Source organism: Physcomitrium patens, chromosome 17 (assembly GCF_059467195.1).
Source record: "Physcomitrium patens ecotype Gransden chromosome 17, ASM5946719v1, whole genome shotgun sequence".
NCBI classification, from domain to species: domain Eukaryota; kingdom Viridiplantae; phylum Streptophyta; class Bryopsida; order Funariales; family Funariaceae; genus Physcomitrium; species Physcomitrium patens.
Genome location: NC_143426.1, coordinates 12782501 through 12796988, shown reverse-complemented (window position 1 = coordinate 12796988; position 14488 = coordinate 12782501). Strand labels below are relative to the sequence as shown.

The window sequence follows — 14488 nt, the reverse complement described above, 5'->3', positions numbered from 1 at the left end:
TTCCCTCTAAAGGTCACATAACATTCCTGAGCAAATACCTGGGATGGGAATCAAGCGCTGTAACAGTGTCTCCGTATCACTAACGGTTGACTCTACACTTTTCAAAGAATAATTGCTTTGACATATTGATCTCATTTTGGAATAGTAGATAACAGACTCAGTCACGGTTTTCAAATCAACGTTTCTGAAAAACAAAATTCATGGTGACGATCATACCAGCCAGGAACTTTAGTTAAGTAAAATTCAAAGCAATCTTTTCACATATAAAGTTATTTTTTTTATTTACGCTTCTATTGCAAAATTTTAAGGTTAGATTCAAACTGAAGTAAAGCTTACTTTTCACAAAAGTTCCACAGAAACTCTCGCAAAAATTGCTCAATTCAAATGAAGACTAAACCAAAACCTGATTAACAAAATCAGGCAGGGTGTACCTAAAGCGCAAGAAGAAAAATTCCGTAACTCGCTGCAATAAGAAAAATTTCAACCGTCTCATCGAAGAGGAGAGAGGTAAAACTTACAACATCACAACACTTCCAAAAGAGTGCGCTTTATCCTATGTTATAATGGATCCCGATAATTAGTGCGAACAGGCAGTCGGCCAATGTCATTCGGCATATCTGCTCAGGTCTAACACATCTACCATAATTCAGACGACCGTCTTTCAGCCTAAAAGCTTCGCAATGTCGCCCTCCACTGTCACACTCAACAGTCCCTCCTTGTCCACCGAAGCCTTCCGACACACCTCACCCACCTGCGCCTCGTTCTCCTTCAACTTGTCCACCACAGCCTTCAACACATCCTTCTGTAGAAACTCGTCCTCCATCTTCGCTGCAGCTTCCTGCATCAACCAAACCTCCGACGCTTCCGACAAAATCAGACCTGCTATCATGCCTCCTAACTGCTTCGGGGCCAATGGCGCATCCATCGCCATGTCCTCAAGCCCCTCCGCCACCATCACCACACCTCCCCGCAAGTCCTCGCTCGATACCACTCCCTTCGACTGCAAGTGCACCAACAGTTTCAGCACCAACCCGCACTCCTTCTCTCGCATCTCCAGCGCAGTCGAAATCGCGATCCTCACAAACTCCGGATGGAAACTGGGCTTCTTCAACTCTTGTACGCACAGCAGTGCCTCGTTCAGATCCACGATAGAAAAGTACTCCTTCAGCAGCGACTCTGACTTCTTCGTCAGCTCTGCAGACGGGGGCCCAGCCGCAGCCACAGGTGCTTCAGCCGCAGGTGCTGGACGTGCTACTTCCTTCACTGGCTCCGACACCTTCGCTGCCTCCACCGTTGGCTTCGCGGGTGCATTACCAAGCAATGCACTTGGTTTGCCCATGAAACCAAATCCACCACTGCCCTGTGGAAGAACCCTGGCACCCATCGAGCTCGACCGCATCGATGGAGAACCATATCGCCCCTGAGCACCACCCACTGCTCCCATTCCTCCACCCATCGGACCGCCCATCCCACCGAAACCCCCTGCTCCTGGCATCGGAAGAACCCCAGAGCTGTCTTTCCTGCTCCTCCTTCCCACGCTCACCGTCTCCCACCCGTCCGCCTCCAATCCTGACCCCATAATGCTCCCCATCGTCGGAACCCCTTGCATCCCCCCCCCTGCTCCTGGCATTCCAGGCATTCCTGGCATTCCCCCTCCTGCTCCAGGCATTCCCGGCATCCCGGGCATTCCTGGCATCATACCTCCGGCCCCTGGCATGAACCCGGGCATCGCTGCTCTCCCGTTTCGAAGTGCCATCATCCCCGGTCGTAGCCCCAATTTCGCTTCCGCATCCGCGTGAATCTCGCTGATCGTCTTCGCCTTAATCTCCTCTCGCCTAGGCACCCACTTGTTCGACCTCAGGTCCAGGATGTCGCGCACCATGAACCGGATTCGAGACGCCAGGCTCCTGCTGTCTCCGATCACCCTCAGCCGGGCGAAGTACGTGTCGAACGCCATCCTCGACTTCGCACTCTCCTCCAGCTGCTTCCCCACCGTCGTGAACAGGTGGCACAGAGCCTCCACGTTCTCCTCCGCCGGTATTCCCTTCGGGTCCTGCCCCAGCAGCTCCTGGATGCAAGCGTGCACGATCTTCTCCGGCAACATCTTCTGCTTGAACAGTTCACCAATCAGCTTGATGTTCCCCAAAGTCCGCAGCTTCACCTTCTTCTCCTTCTCCGCGCGCTCCACTGCCTGCTCCGCCTTCGTCATCTTCTTAATCTCCTCGCGCATCGCGTCCGCGCCTTCGAACTCCTCCTGGCACGTGTTCAGCAGCACTCGCCTGAACGTTATCGGCTTGTCCCCGGCCTGTTCGCTCGGAAACTCCGGCAGCTCCTTGCTCAACTGCTCGCACAGCCGCGCGTACATGGCGCAGAACGTCGGCTCCAACACTGCTTTGTCGAAGATCAGCGAAATCACGCCCTGCAATATCTCAGCCGAGCTGATTCCGGCCTCCATCATCTGCTCCGCCAACACATCGTACTTCTCGGGCGTCAGCTTGTTCAAAATGCCCTTCACCGTCCGGTAAACCTTCTCCTTTTCGGACTGGGCTCCCCTTCGAGCCGACCACGGATTGGCGGCCTTGACAATTGCAGGAAGAGGCCCCGAGGGTGCGTTCTCCTGCTGACGCTGGCCCTGGGAAAAATTGGATTGGTCTCGCGGACCCCGATTGTCATTTCTATCATTAAAATCGCTCCTGTCATTTCTGTCGTTGCGGTGCTTCGGGTTCCTGTCCCTTTGCTGGTCTCGAGGCGACGATCTATCCTCCTGCACTGACGCAGATGTAGGGGGCGGAGCTCGAGCTTTCCAATCCCTGTTGTCGGGCTCCGCAGCTCTAGGCGTTGGCGGCTGCGGCAAATCCCTAGACTGCCTCCTAGTCCAGTCATCGTCTGGACCAGCACCATTGATCAAGCCATCGATCCCTGAGTTCACTAGCTCCTCCGGTGCCTCCGCATATGCATCCTTGAATTGCAGCAATCGATCCCTGGTGTACCGGATCCTTTCGTGAGAACTCTTCGCAGACCTAGCTTCCGGGGGCGTCCTGACAAACCTCGGCGCATTAGGGTTTCCTGCACCCTCATCTTGATGTGCAAACCCCTGACCAACGTTACTCCCCTGCTGACTGGCACTCAAGTTGCTTCCTCCTCCAAAAGGCCGAAACGCGACTGACCTACCCCCACCCGGCCGCAAGGACACGGACGGCGCATGCATCGACTTCGAGACGGTATATGCGGCGGCATCCATACTCATAGCTAACCCACAACTCTCTTCAATGCAAAAGCCACTACCCCTCTACAGCTTTCCTTGCCCCACCTCCCTGTGTTGTCCCCTGATCGCCGTATTCCAACCGCAAGACGAGCTTGACAGCTCCAGAGCAGGCTGCTCAAAGAAAGAGCTAGGCAGCCCCTTCGCAGTTGTTCCAACTTGGGTCCTGGCTACCTTTGTCGACGCCTTCCCCTTCCCCTGCCCGTGCCCTGCCCTGCCCTTTACCCTTCCCCGCCGATAGTGAACTGCTCCTGACACATAGGTCGGGAGGAAAACCCGTAGAGGCGCCGGAGTAGCCCCTGCTTTATATCTCTTGACGAGAATTATCTACTCTACTGTTTCTACTGGTCGAGTCCAGATGGATTATTCCGGGATCGACGGATTGTAAAAGTGCAGTGCTCATCACCCAACTCCCTCACCCTGCCACCTCGTTGTCTGCTCTTCATCTCCCTCGTCGTCCGTCCTCCATCTTCATCGCCGTCTGCGCTTCATCTTCTTCAATGTCATCGTCGGCATACAATTTTTTGGTTCGCCTTTGTCATTGCCAAGCTTATGAATGCTATTGTCGCCGTTGCCAGTCTGCTGTTGATGATCTCGTTTCGTCTCATTCACCAAACCCTAAATCTCAACCTCGGCCACTTGACTGTGGGACCTGTTGACCTAACTTCGCCTCCATACGTATCTTCGATTACTGCGCGCATGTCTGAAAAAAAGTATATTATACTTGTACCATCCATTTACGTGGGCTCTGATTTGATCTTAAAATGCAAGACATAATTAATCCAGTAGGGCGAACTACAGTGGTTTTGAGAGTCTAAGTTGTGCAAGATCATATCATATCATATATGTATGTGTATATATATATATATATATATATATATCTCTGCACACATACAAATCATAGAATGTTTTTGAAGTGAAGAAAAATGCTTTAGATCCATTGTGCTGGGTGGTAGACATGCCTGAGAAAGCAGACGAGTTAAATAAATTTCATTACATGGTTAAATGGTTAAATGTTTTTCTACAACAAATTGAGGTAAGTGGGTATAGCCAACTATGGTGCACATGCACGTCTACGTGGAATATTAAGACATAATTTTGGGGAGATGTTTTGCTACAGCATGGACTGTTCCAGATGCCAACCCATGGCCAAAGATTCCATGTTATTATTGGAGTGAATATTCAAGTCTGGCAAAGTTGATTCACTTGAACCTTGCCAGAATTCAAGTGTATCAACTTAGCCAGGTTTTGAAGGTCTACATGCAGAACGAATTCCGTGGAGGAAATGCCAGCTTCATCCTACATTAACCTTGGCCCAAAAAGTGGTTTGAACATTCCAAGACTATACTAGCAAAAGACTATGCAAAACTAAAATAATAAATTCATTTTAAATCATCAAAAGTAAAAATAAATAAAAAGAAAGAATAGAGAAGAAGGGGAGATTTTTTTTAATTAAATTAAAAATTAAAAATTAAAAAACCCCAGAGGCACCTAATTCAAACAAACATGAACTAATCCATGTCGATTCCCTGTATATATCTCATTCCTTTCTTCATCATAAAACAGGGCAGTAACATCCTTCAGAGCTTCCTCCTCTGAACTTCTGATGCTTGAAGAATTTGCACGTGCATGCGGGCTAATTTTGCCACTTGGATCATACGCCCTAATTTTTTCAAGGCACTTTCCTGTCAAGATGTTGCTGATGTTGATGGACCCAACTAAAACAAGCAATGAATACGTATTAAATGAAAAGGTAGTATCAACGAAACATTACATATCCCACAATATCCACTACATCAAACAGCCGTTCTCATAATATCAGAAGCGCAGTGTATACTTCATAGCAGACCCACAATCGATGAAGTCTACTTTTTTATTGCGATGTAGCAGATGATTGAAGGACTTGAGAACCGACCCATCCTCTCTGGACAATATCTTCAGTGGCACATAGCTCTGTGCCCTATCAAACATCAACAACATAATCCCAGGGCTGGCAAAAAAGCACAAAAAGAAAAAAAACATCATATTGACGTACAATTATAAGATTGAACTGGGGAAAACCCCAAGGATACATCAATGAATACTCATCCTCGAAGAAAGCAGGAAGGAAAAGGTGAATACCTTATTTTGATTTCTTGCACATGCTCATCAGACATAGAATACAGCATTGTATAATTCTTCAAATCAAATACCTTTTAGATTCTATTATCTCAATCCGACGTTCAACATCAATACAAGAAAACGAACTCCCTGATACATTTCAATCACACCACTTGAGGACTATAATAATTCTCAAAAGTACGATACCATAGTACCTAGTTGGAGCTGCTTGCCAAAACATTGAAACTCGCTATCAAAAATAACCAGAAGTGATGTCACCACTATGCAAATAAAAGTCCCAATGTTATGGCAGTTTGGAGAATCTAAAGGAGCAAGACTAAATACCTGGCTTGAGCAGAATATGTAAGTACCTTTCCATTGACGTCGTCAAACTCGACAAACCCGGGCCATCTCAGCGATTCTGATTCAAACAAAGAAAATCCAGCACCAGGCTGTCCCCTCGGATATATCTGGTGAACATATCAAACGCTTTACTGATTCAATCCCAAACTTCAGCTTAAACCCGAAATTATAAATATACAACCGCAAGTCAAAGAAGACACATGAACATTCTTAGGAAAACTTCGCTTAATTGTCCTGCCCAATATCAGTTATCCTAACTCTATCTTGAACATACACAAGTCGAGATTCAGATCCTATCACTAAGTGCAACTGTTCTGCTTACTTAATAGGTGTTGCCCTGCACTTCAAAGAGCTGAAGTTGTCAGAGGCATAAACCGACACAGTGATTAATGAATCGTTATTCTTGTCGTAGAAAAGGCTGCGAATCACTTCATCAAGGCTGATGTTGAGAAAACATATCCTCTTGATTGTATCTGCCAAAATAAGTAACACGCAATCGATAAATCTAACCACATTATGGTAATTCAAACCCAGAATGAACTTACGACGGTGTACTAGCCAACAGACAGATTCAAACCTATACTAAAGGCAGCACACATCCCCAAGTGGGTCAAGGCAGACACTATATCTCGAGCGGCCACGATCTCTACTATCCTTGACCTCTTCTTCAAAAACGGTAGCTTCAAGAGGTAATGAGCCTTTGGATCATGTGTATCGAATTCCTCCTGCGAGAAAATGAGGCATAAAGACAATTGAATGAATATCCGTCCAGCACGTTAAAATCGGTGCTCTTACATGAAACCTATGTCTCCAGTTCAGCCCTGTTCTCAAGGGCGATACACAAGCCAATGATCGATTCTCTTTCGAAAGCATGAGGTAGGAAGAGTCAGTACAAATACTTCAGAAAATACACCACAATAGAGGTACAAATACATCAATAACGACAAAGACATTGCAACTGACAAAATGAGATAAATGAAACACATAGACCCGAAGAGTTTATCCTGGGTTCTGAAAAACCCTAACAGCAACTGATAATTTGGCCTGCTAACATGCCAAATGAATTGGAAGTGGCCAAACTGTTCGCAGCAGCTTCACTTTTCAGACGAGCTACATGTAAGCCCATTGCAGTAATTCTACAGCAGTATTCACGACAAAACTTTTGATTGAAGTATTTAATCATAGTAAAGTTGACCCGGTGTACAAGAAGAGCGATTGAGTCAAGGTGAAGTTCAATTGAAAGTGGCATAGCTTCACTGTAACGGAAGCAGTTCATCTCCTCGAGCTCAAAATCAGCATAACAACCTTACGTGTAAGGTATCCCAACAGAAACGAGTAATAAAAAAACCTCGTGTCGACTCACGATCCATAGAACCCATGATGTCAAACCCAATTGCCTCAAAATTCCGAAGGATAGAGGTTAAACTCGCACCAGAGAATGAAACACTTAAACAGGTAATCCTCTCGTCGCATCAGATGTAACCTAAAAATTGCAGCTGATCGACAGAAAATTGAAAACATTGACCATACACTTCAGTTGCTGCTCTCTAAATGAGAAAGTTAAAATGAGTAAATCGACGCACACACCACGTAGTATCTACAGAGAGACTAGGCTTCACTATCACCTATCGACCTCGGCGATTTATTAATTGGGACGAGAACGATACCCACAGGTGAGGTCACCGTCAGGAATTCGATAAAAATATCAACAATTTTGTATAAAAAACTCTTAAAATAACAATAATATAATGATGATGATAATAAGCAATAGCCACAATACTCTCGAGCAGTGAAATGAAATGCGAAGACTCGCATTCAGATGAACAACCCACCTGCAAATGAAAGTTCCGAAACTTCTCCTGTGAGTTGGTCCTGTTGAAAGCAAAGTTCCCCGCACGACTGATTTCCCGCTTCAACAACTTCCTCAAGCAATTCTTGGAATCTTCAGACCGCGGCCGCTTTCCGACCACTATCTGCCGCCCACATATCGACCTGGGGCTGCTCTCTATCCTCACCTTACTTATCGACTCCATTGCTCGTCCTCCTCGACCACAGTTCACCACTCCCAACTACTCTCTACCATAACCTTATGTCACCTGCCCGGATCATGCACAACCTCACTCTCCTCACTCTGCTCACTCCAAAACTCTACCCCAAGCTCGTCTCCACACCCACGACCTCTCACAACACACCTCGCCATCGCTTGACAACCGGGAACTACCAGCAAGTCAACAAATGCAAAACACTACACTCAGTCATCCGAATCTAGGTCAAAACCGAACAAGCATTGACACAAGGAAACCTCTCTAATCCGCCCACGTTCTCATGGAAATCGCCTACCTCACTCTTCACCCATGCATCAAAATTCGTGACTCCTGAGAGGTTACTCACTAGAAAACCCTCACCTCAGTGAAGGGTGATGCCATCGCCGGCCGTACTCACCACAACAGACATGGCTCGCGTGGCACCACGCCCCTCGCGGGGGACCTATAACCGCGTGGCATTATGACCTGAACCGCGGAACCCCAAGGGAGTGGTGGTGACATGGCGGCCTTCTTTCTATGTTTAAATATCGAAGTGCGGACAAGCTTTCCATTTCCTACCTTTCCCTCCTTTTCTAGCTCCCTGGTTCCCGCGCTTTGTCCATGCTGGCGACCGACTCTGTTCACCTTAGTCTCTTTGGCGCCAAAATTGTGTGCTTTCCTTAAGATTCTCCTCGTCAGTGGTGGGACTAGAGTATCAAATACCACGTCACTATTGGTCCACTTTGCCACGTCGGATTCTGATTTTGCGCGGGACTTTTTCGCCCATATCCTTTAATCGATCGCTCTGTCACAAAGTCCCCTTCTTTTCTCTCATGCAGTTTGAAGTAAGATTAATTTTCCACGTCATCATCATCAGAATAGTAATAGTAGTATTGCACTAGAGCGTACAGTTAATCAGATTATTTCCAAAATCACCAACTTACGAGAAGTGGTAACCAGGTTATTTCTACATGTTGTAGTTAACAGTATAAAAAAATCCAAGGTGTGATAAATATGTTGAAACCAACGTCTCTTGCTGTTGAGTGTATGTGTGATATTTCTCTTCCATGACTTGCATCATTTGAATACCTACAATAATTTTATATTTTTTTAAATGTAATTGTTTCAGATATTTGAAAGACTAGTCATTTGTCTTTATTTAACTAAATTAAATTTCGAATTTCAAATACCATAGTCATGGTTGATTTGTGTAGAAATGATTGAAAATCTTAAATTTGTGAGATGTGTTAATTTCTAAAAATAAAACAGATGTAGCAATGTTTAAATTTGAATTGCAGAAGAATATACAATTTGAAAATAAATTCTGGGATTGTTTTGATCACTACAATATGTGATAATTTATTTTCTAATATACAGTTTTTTATTTGTATGACTCACGGATAAAATGTATATTTTTTAAATTTAGTGTAGTAAAATTAACATGTGTAAATAGAATGATTCATGATCATCAATCTATAATCAAATCACTTACAAATACATCTACTTATTTTGATGGATTTGATTTAAATCAAGTTTTGTTCATTGATGTCTTTTATATTGAGATTTTTTATTGTAATTATAAAACTTGTTTTTTATTCTAAACAAAAGACATTACAACTGAGGGAGGGAGGATAATATGAAATTTGAGAGTAGCAAAATGCAATTTATATATTTATTTTTATCAAAATGTTGTTACAAAATTGGTCAGATTGCACAACTTTGCATAAGCTTCACACACATGCATGTCTGTACAAACTCACACACTTATTTAGACAATCATAAGTATAATACATCAGTATGTTTTCTGTTTTAATTAGTCAAATTTTAGCTCTTTGTAATATGTTTCTACAAACAATTCTCTATTTGTCTACCATTGATATTATTATGTCATTTTACACCCATCTAACTTGTAATACATAAGTAACATATATAAAAAATTAGTTAAAATATTATATTTATGATATTTTTATTATTTTTAATAAAAGATATAAAATTTAGTTATCATTTTTTCTAAAATTTATTAATTTTTTTTATTAAAACTACAAAAAAATTACATAATTTAAAATTGCAACCAAACTTGTCAATTAAATCATCAAGAAAAAAACTATACAAAATATTTTTCTATAAGACTTATAGATTGTGATTTTAAATAGAAGCTATTATAAGACTCTAATATATATATATATATATATATATATATATATACATACATACACACCAAATTTAATTTTTAAATAATAAATATAAAAATTAATTATTCATAGATTATATCAAAAAAACTCTTGAGACCTCAAACACATGTCTAACTTGCAAGACAAGTTTATCATATATGCACCATAGTTTTCAACATATTAATCACCTATTGTCAAGGATATGAACTAAAAGATGATGCATAAATCAATGAAATCCGTATCAAAGAAAGAGTAACAAAATAAAAATAAGGAAATATGTATATTAAAAAGAAATTGAAATGACTTATTGCCAAAAGTCAAAGAAACTTGAGACTCTTGAAACTAGACTAGAAGCAAGAAAGGAGTTGACAAGAGTAAAGAGGGCTTCATTCTTATCTCTATATATACTATCTAACTAGTGACTATGTGGCCATATTCTATATGACCTTTGATATGTATTGACTTTGTAGGACACATGCCTTGACTTACAAGGCAAGTTTTTCTACATGTAGGCCACATAATTAGCTTGGTCTTTAAATTAACAACATGTATGGCACATGGCTAACTTGTTGACCAATTTTCTAATCCAAAAAATCAATTATAGACACCTATAAAGTCAAAGCAACATCTATGAAGCTTTTAGGAAGCTTCTATAGAAGATATTATAAAATTAAGTTACTTTTATCTACTTCTACTTACTTCTACCTATTTATACAGATAATTATTGGCTTACATGTATATGTCCATGATATAACCTCCTTTTCTAAAGACGAGTTCTATAAGGAGTGATCATCATATGTTGAAGAAATTTATAATGTGATGAATTGTATTTGCCACATACTCAGATCTTTATTCTCTTTGAAGATGGTTGATAGGGCCTTTCAACCATCAATAATGTCCTATACTAGGGCGCAAAGACCACCCTGTTATTTGATCATTTTTGAAGCCTTCATAAGTTCCTTCAAATAAAATATTTACAACACCGTCAGGAGTTGTTCCTACCTCTAATAAAATTACCAAACATCGAGAGTCTCTTCTAAGGTCGTGATATCAAACATGTTGTATCTTGCCATCTATTCAAGAAAAAATATGTCGTTCTTAAGGATCTTCATCTCGATTACATTATCTTGAAGGTTGTAACAATCATAATATCTTGTCTGGTAGGTCAACAAACAAAGACTTTTCAGTTGAATCCGCTAGTTGTTGATTTTCCATCTTCTTAGCTTCACAAGTACAAAGAAGCTACAAAAAAAGATTGAAAGTAGAATGTTATCTTGTCTAGATCTTGTTTCTTTTATATGGAAGATTTTCATCTTGATTTTGATGGATGTCATGGATGAAAAGCCTCCATCGCCTTTGCTGCATTTACAAGATTCTTTACTGGCTCTCATCTGCGTTCACTAATATCATATCCGCACCAATGGACAAGATATTTCAATTTATTTTGGCACTACCATGAATCTAAGACTTCTTCTACTTTGAATTCTTTATTATTGTCCACTTCTATAGAATGAGGTAGAACTTATCTTCTTCTTGGTATATCGACTATCTTGTATGGTTCAAGAAGAGACACATAAAATATTGGATGGATTTTCATTGACTCTAGTAGGTATAAACAATATGCAATTAGATTGATTTGTCTAGAAATTGGAAATGGTCTAAGCCTACAATAGTCCAACTTTTCACAAAGATGAGTGGTCTTGATATTGCAATGAAGTAATCATACCTTATCACTCATGTGGAATGGTGGTTGTTCTTTTTGATAGACATCCGCATTGATCTTTTGTTGTTCTTGAGCTTCTTTTAACTGTGCCTTCATTGTTGCATGTAGCTCTTACAAATGATTTACTAAATCTTCTGTCGCAAGATTATTAGCTTTTGAAAAGTCAAAAGTATCAAGTCATAGATGACAACCATAATTGGCAAAGAAAGGTGTTTGTTTTATAGAAGAATGTATCATGTTATTATAAGCAAACTTTGCCAATGGCAAAAGAATTGTCCAATTATCTTGTTGGCAGTTGATGATACATCTTAAATACTATTTCAAAATTTGATTAATACGCTCCGTTCATCCATCAATTTGAAGATGGAATATTGAAGATAGTTTTATATCAAATTTTAGAATCTTGAAAAGAGTCTGTCAAAATCTTGATACAAATTGAATTTTTCTATTAGATATAATATCCTTGGATAATCCATGATAGCGATAAATGTTGTCAAGAAAGAGTTTAGTTGTTTCTTCACTTGTGATAGATTTTGTACATGGTACAAAATGTGCCATCTTGATAAAACGACCTACTATCATGAATATAGAGTCATAAGAACTTGAGATTGAAAGATCTGTGATAAAATCTATAGAAATAGAAGACCATGATTATTCTGGAATAGGTAATGGTTGAAGAAGTCTATAGGATCAATGACAAGGAGTTTTTGATCTTAAACAAATGTTGCATGACTAAACAAAGTCTTTCACACCCTTCCACATTCGTGGCCACCAAAAATCTCTAGATATAAGTTCTAAAGTCTTCTTATATTTAAAATGACATGTTGTTGGAAAGTCATGATATGCTTGAAGAACTTGTAATTGTTCTTCTCTTTTTGGAACATATAATCGACCTTCAAAATAGAGTAGGTTGTTTTTGAACTCAAACTTAGAAGTATCTTAGGACTTAGAAGAAAGATTCTTGATATTGTGAACAAGAAGATTAGAAGACATACTTGATTCGATTTATTTCACAAGGGTCAAATCAATAGTCAATGTTGATTTCATTACTCGAAGATGAAAATGCTCTAGCTTCAAGAAAATTATCCTTTGCTGATCAAAAGATGCATCTCTTTGTTTTGGTGCAAGATAAGAACATCTAGAAAGGGTGTCTCACAAACCTTATTGTTTTCCAAGTCGATATGTGATCTTGAAATCAAATCTTAATAAAGACATGATCCAACAGGCATGGCGATAATTTAAAATACATGCTCACATGAAGTACTTGAGATTCTTGTGATCCGTATATATGATGACTGGATTAGAAGCATCTTCTAGATGTTGACGCCATTCTTGAAATGAATCTACGATTGTAAAAAGTTTTTTGGCATGGATTTCATAATTAATCTCAACCACTAAAATTTTTTTGGAATGAAAAGCTACTGGATGAAGTTTATCATCTATTTCCATTTGTGATAATACAACATCTAAAGCAAAATTTGATGCATTTATTTCTATAAAAAATGCCTTAGAAGAGTTGATGGAATACAAGTTTGGTGCAGAAATAAAGATTGACTTTAAAGTTTCAAAATATACTTTAGCTTCTTTACTCTACTCAAGTTTGTCTTTGCAAGTCAAACATATAAGTGGAGCTACAACTTAAGTCAAGTCTTTGATGAAGATCCGATAATAGTTGACAAAGTCCAAAAAATATTTGACATCTCTTACCATTTTTGAAATCTTCCAATCTATAATTGTTTGAATTTTCTTAGGATTCATCATAAGTCTATCATTTGAAATGATGTATCTTAAGAAGTCGACTTGAGTAGTGTGGAATATACACTTTTCTATCTTGGCATAGAATCCCATATATTTTAATTTTTGTAATACACAACAAACATAAAGTTCATATTCATTTGTGTTCTTAGAATAGATCAAGATATCATCCAAATAACAGACAGTAAAATCATCTATAAACTCTCAAAAAACTTCATTCATTAGATGTTGAAAAGTTGCTAGTGTATTTGTAAGTCCAAAATGCATGATGTTGTATTTAAAATGTCTATACCTAGTTTGAAATGTAGTCTTCCATTCATCTCCTTCTTTAATGCATACTAAATTATATGCTCTTTATAGATATATTTTTGTATAGATCTTAGATTGATTCAATTGATTGAGAAGTTTGGATATCAAAGATAGAAGGTATGTATTCTTGATGGTGATCTTGTTGAGTCCTTGATAATCAAAACACATTCGCAATGATCCATCTTTTTTCTTCACAAATAAGATTGGAGTTCTTGCTAGTAATTTGGAATGGCATATAAAATTCTTGGTCAAATTCTCTTCAATATATTCTTTGAGTTCAATTGATTTATTTTGTAATAAACTATATATTGGTTCAAATGGCGGTTGTGCTCTTTCTTGAAGGTCAATTGAGCAGTCATATGAACAATGTTCTGGAAGGGTATCTACATTCTTCTTCTCAAATATATCTTGAAATTTTTGATATTGGCTGGAAATGCCACTTGAAGTCTTTGTATCATTAGAAAGAAGTGTGGCGTAAATGACACAAGGTGATCTTTCTTTTGTAATATGCAAGAAAGCTCTTGCACTTACAAACATAGGTTTAATTGTACTAGATTTATGACTTTCTATTAGATTAATTTCATTCTTAATTATACTTTTAAAGAAGTCAAAGGTACAAGAAATCTAATCTATATAAGGATTATACTTTTCTAACCATAATAAACCTAAAATGACTAGACTAGAGGGAGATCTAATTATATTAAAGATTATACAACTACTATGATTATTTATTATTATATCTATAGGAAGTATTTTATAAGTAATATCTCTAGAAGAAAAT

At 39.7% G+C, this 14488-nt stretch overlaps 2 protein-coding genes across 3 annotated transcripts; both read right to left on the bottom strand.

Moving 5' to 3' along the window:
* Positions 1-451: 451 nt before the first annotated feature.
* On the bottom strand, positions 452-3522 carry LOC112294669 (eukaryotic translation initiation factor). Its single transcript, XM_024545385.3, has one exon. The coding sequence runs from the start codon at positions 3245-3247 to the stop codon at positions 662-664; it is 2586 nt and encodes an 861-aa protein (XP_024401153.1). The 5' UTR covers positions 3248-3522; the 3' UTR covers positions 452-661.
* Positions 3523-4687: 1165 nt separating this feature from the next.
* Positions 4688-8119, bottom strand: LOC112294670 (uncharacterized). Of its 2 annotated transcripts, XM_090243827.1 has the most exons (5): positions 7558-8119; positions 6303-6450; positions 6048-6198; positions 5734-5832; positions 4688-4980 (listed from the first exon to the last, which is right to left on the bottom strand). In XM_090243827.1, the coding sequence occupies exons 1-4, from the start codon at positions 7756-7758 to the stop codon at positions 5775-5777; spliced, it is 558 nt and encodes a 185-aa protein (XP_090099953.1). In that variant the 5' UTR covers positions 7759-8119; the 3' UTR covers positions 4688-4980; positions 5734-5774. The 2 variants fall into 2 exon arrangements, with proteins under 2 accessions (XP_090099953.1, XP_024401154.1); XM_024545386.3 differs by having other exon boundaries at positions 4688-5832; positions 7558-8092.
* Positions 8120-14488: the final 6369 nt, after the last annotated feature.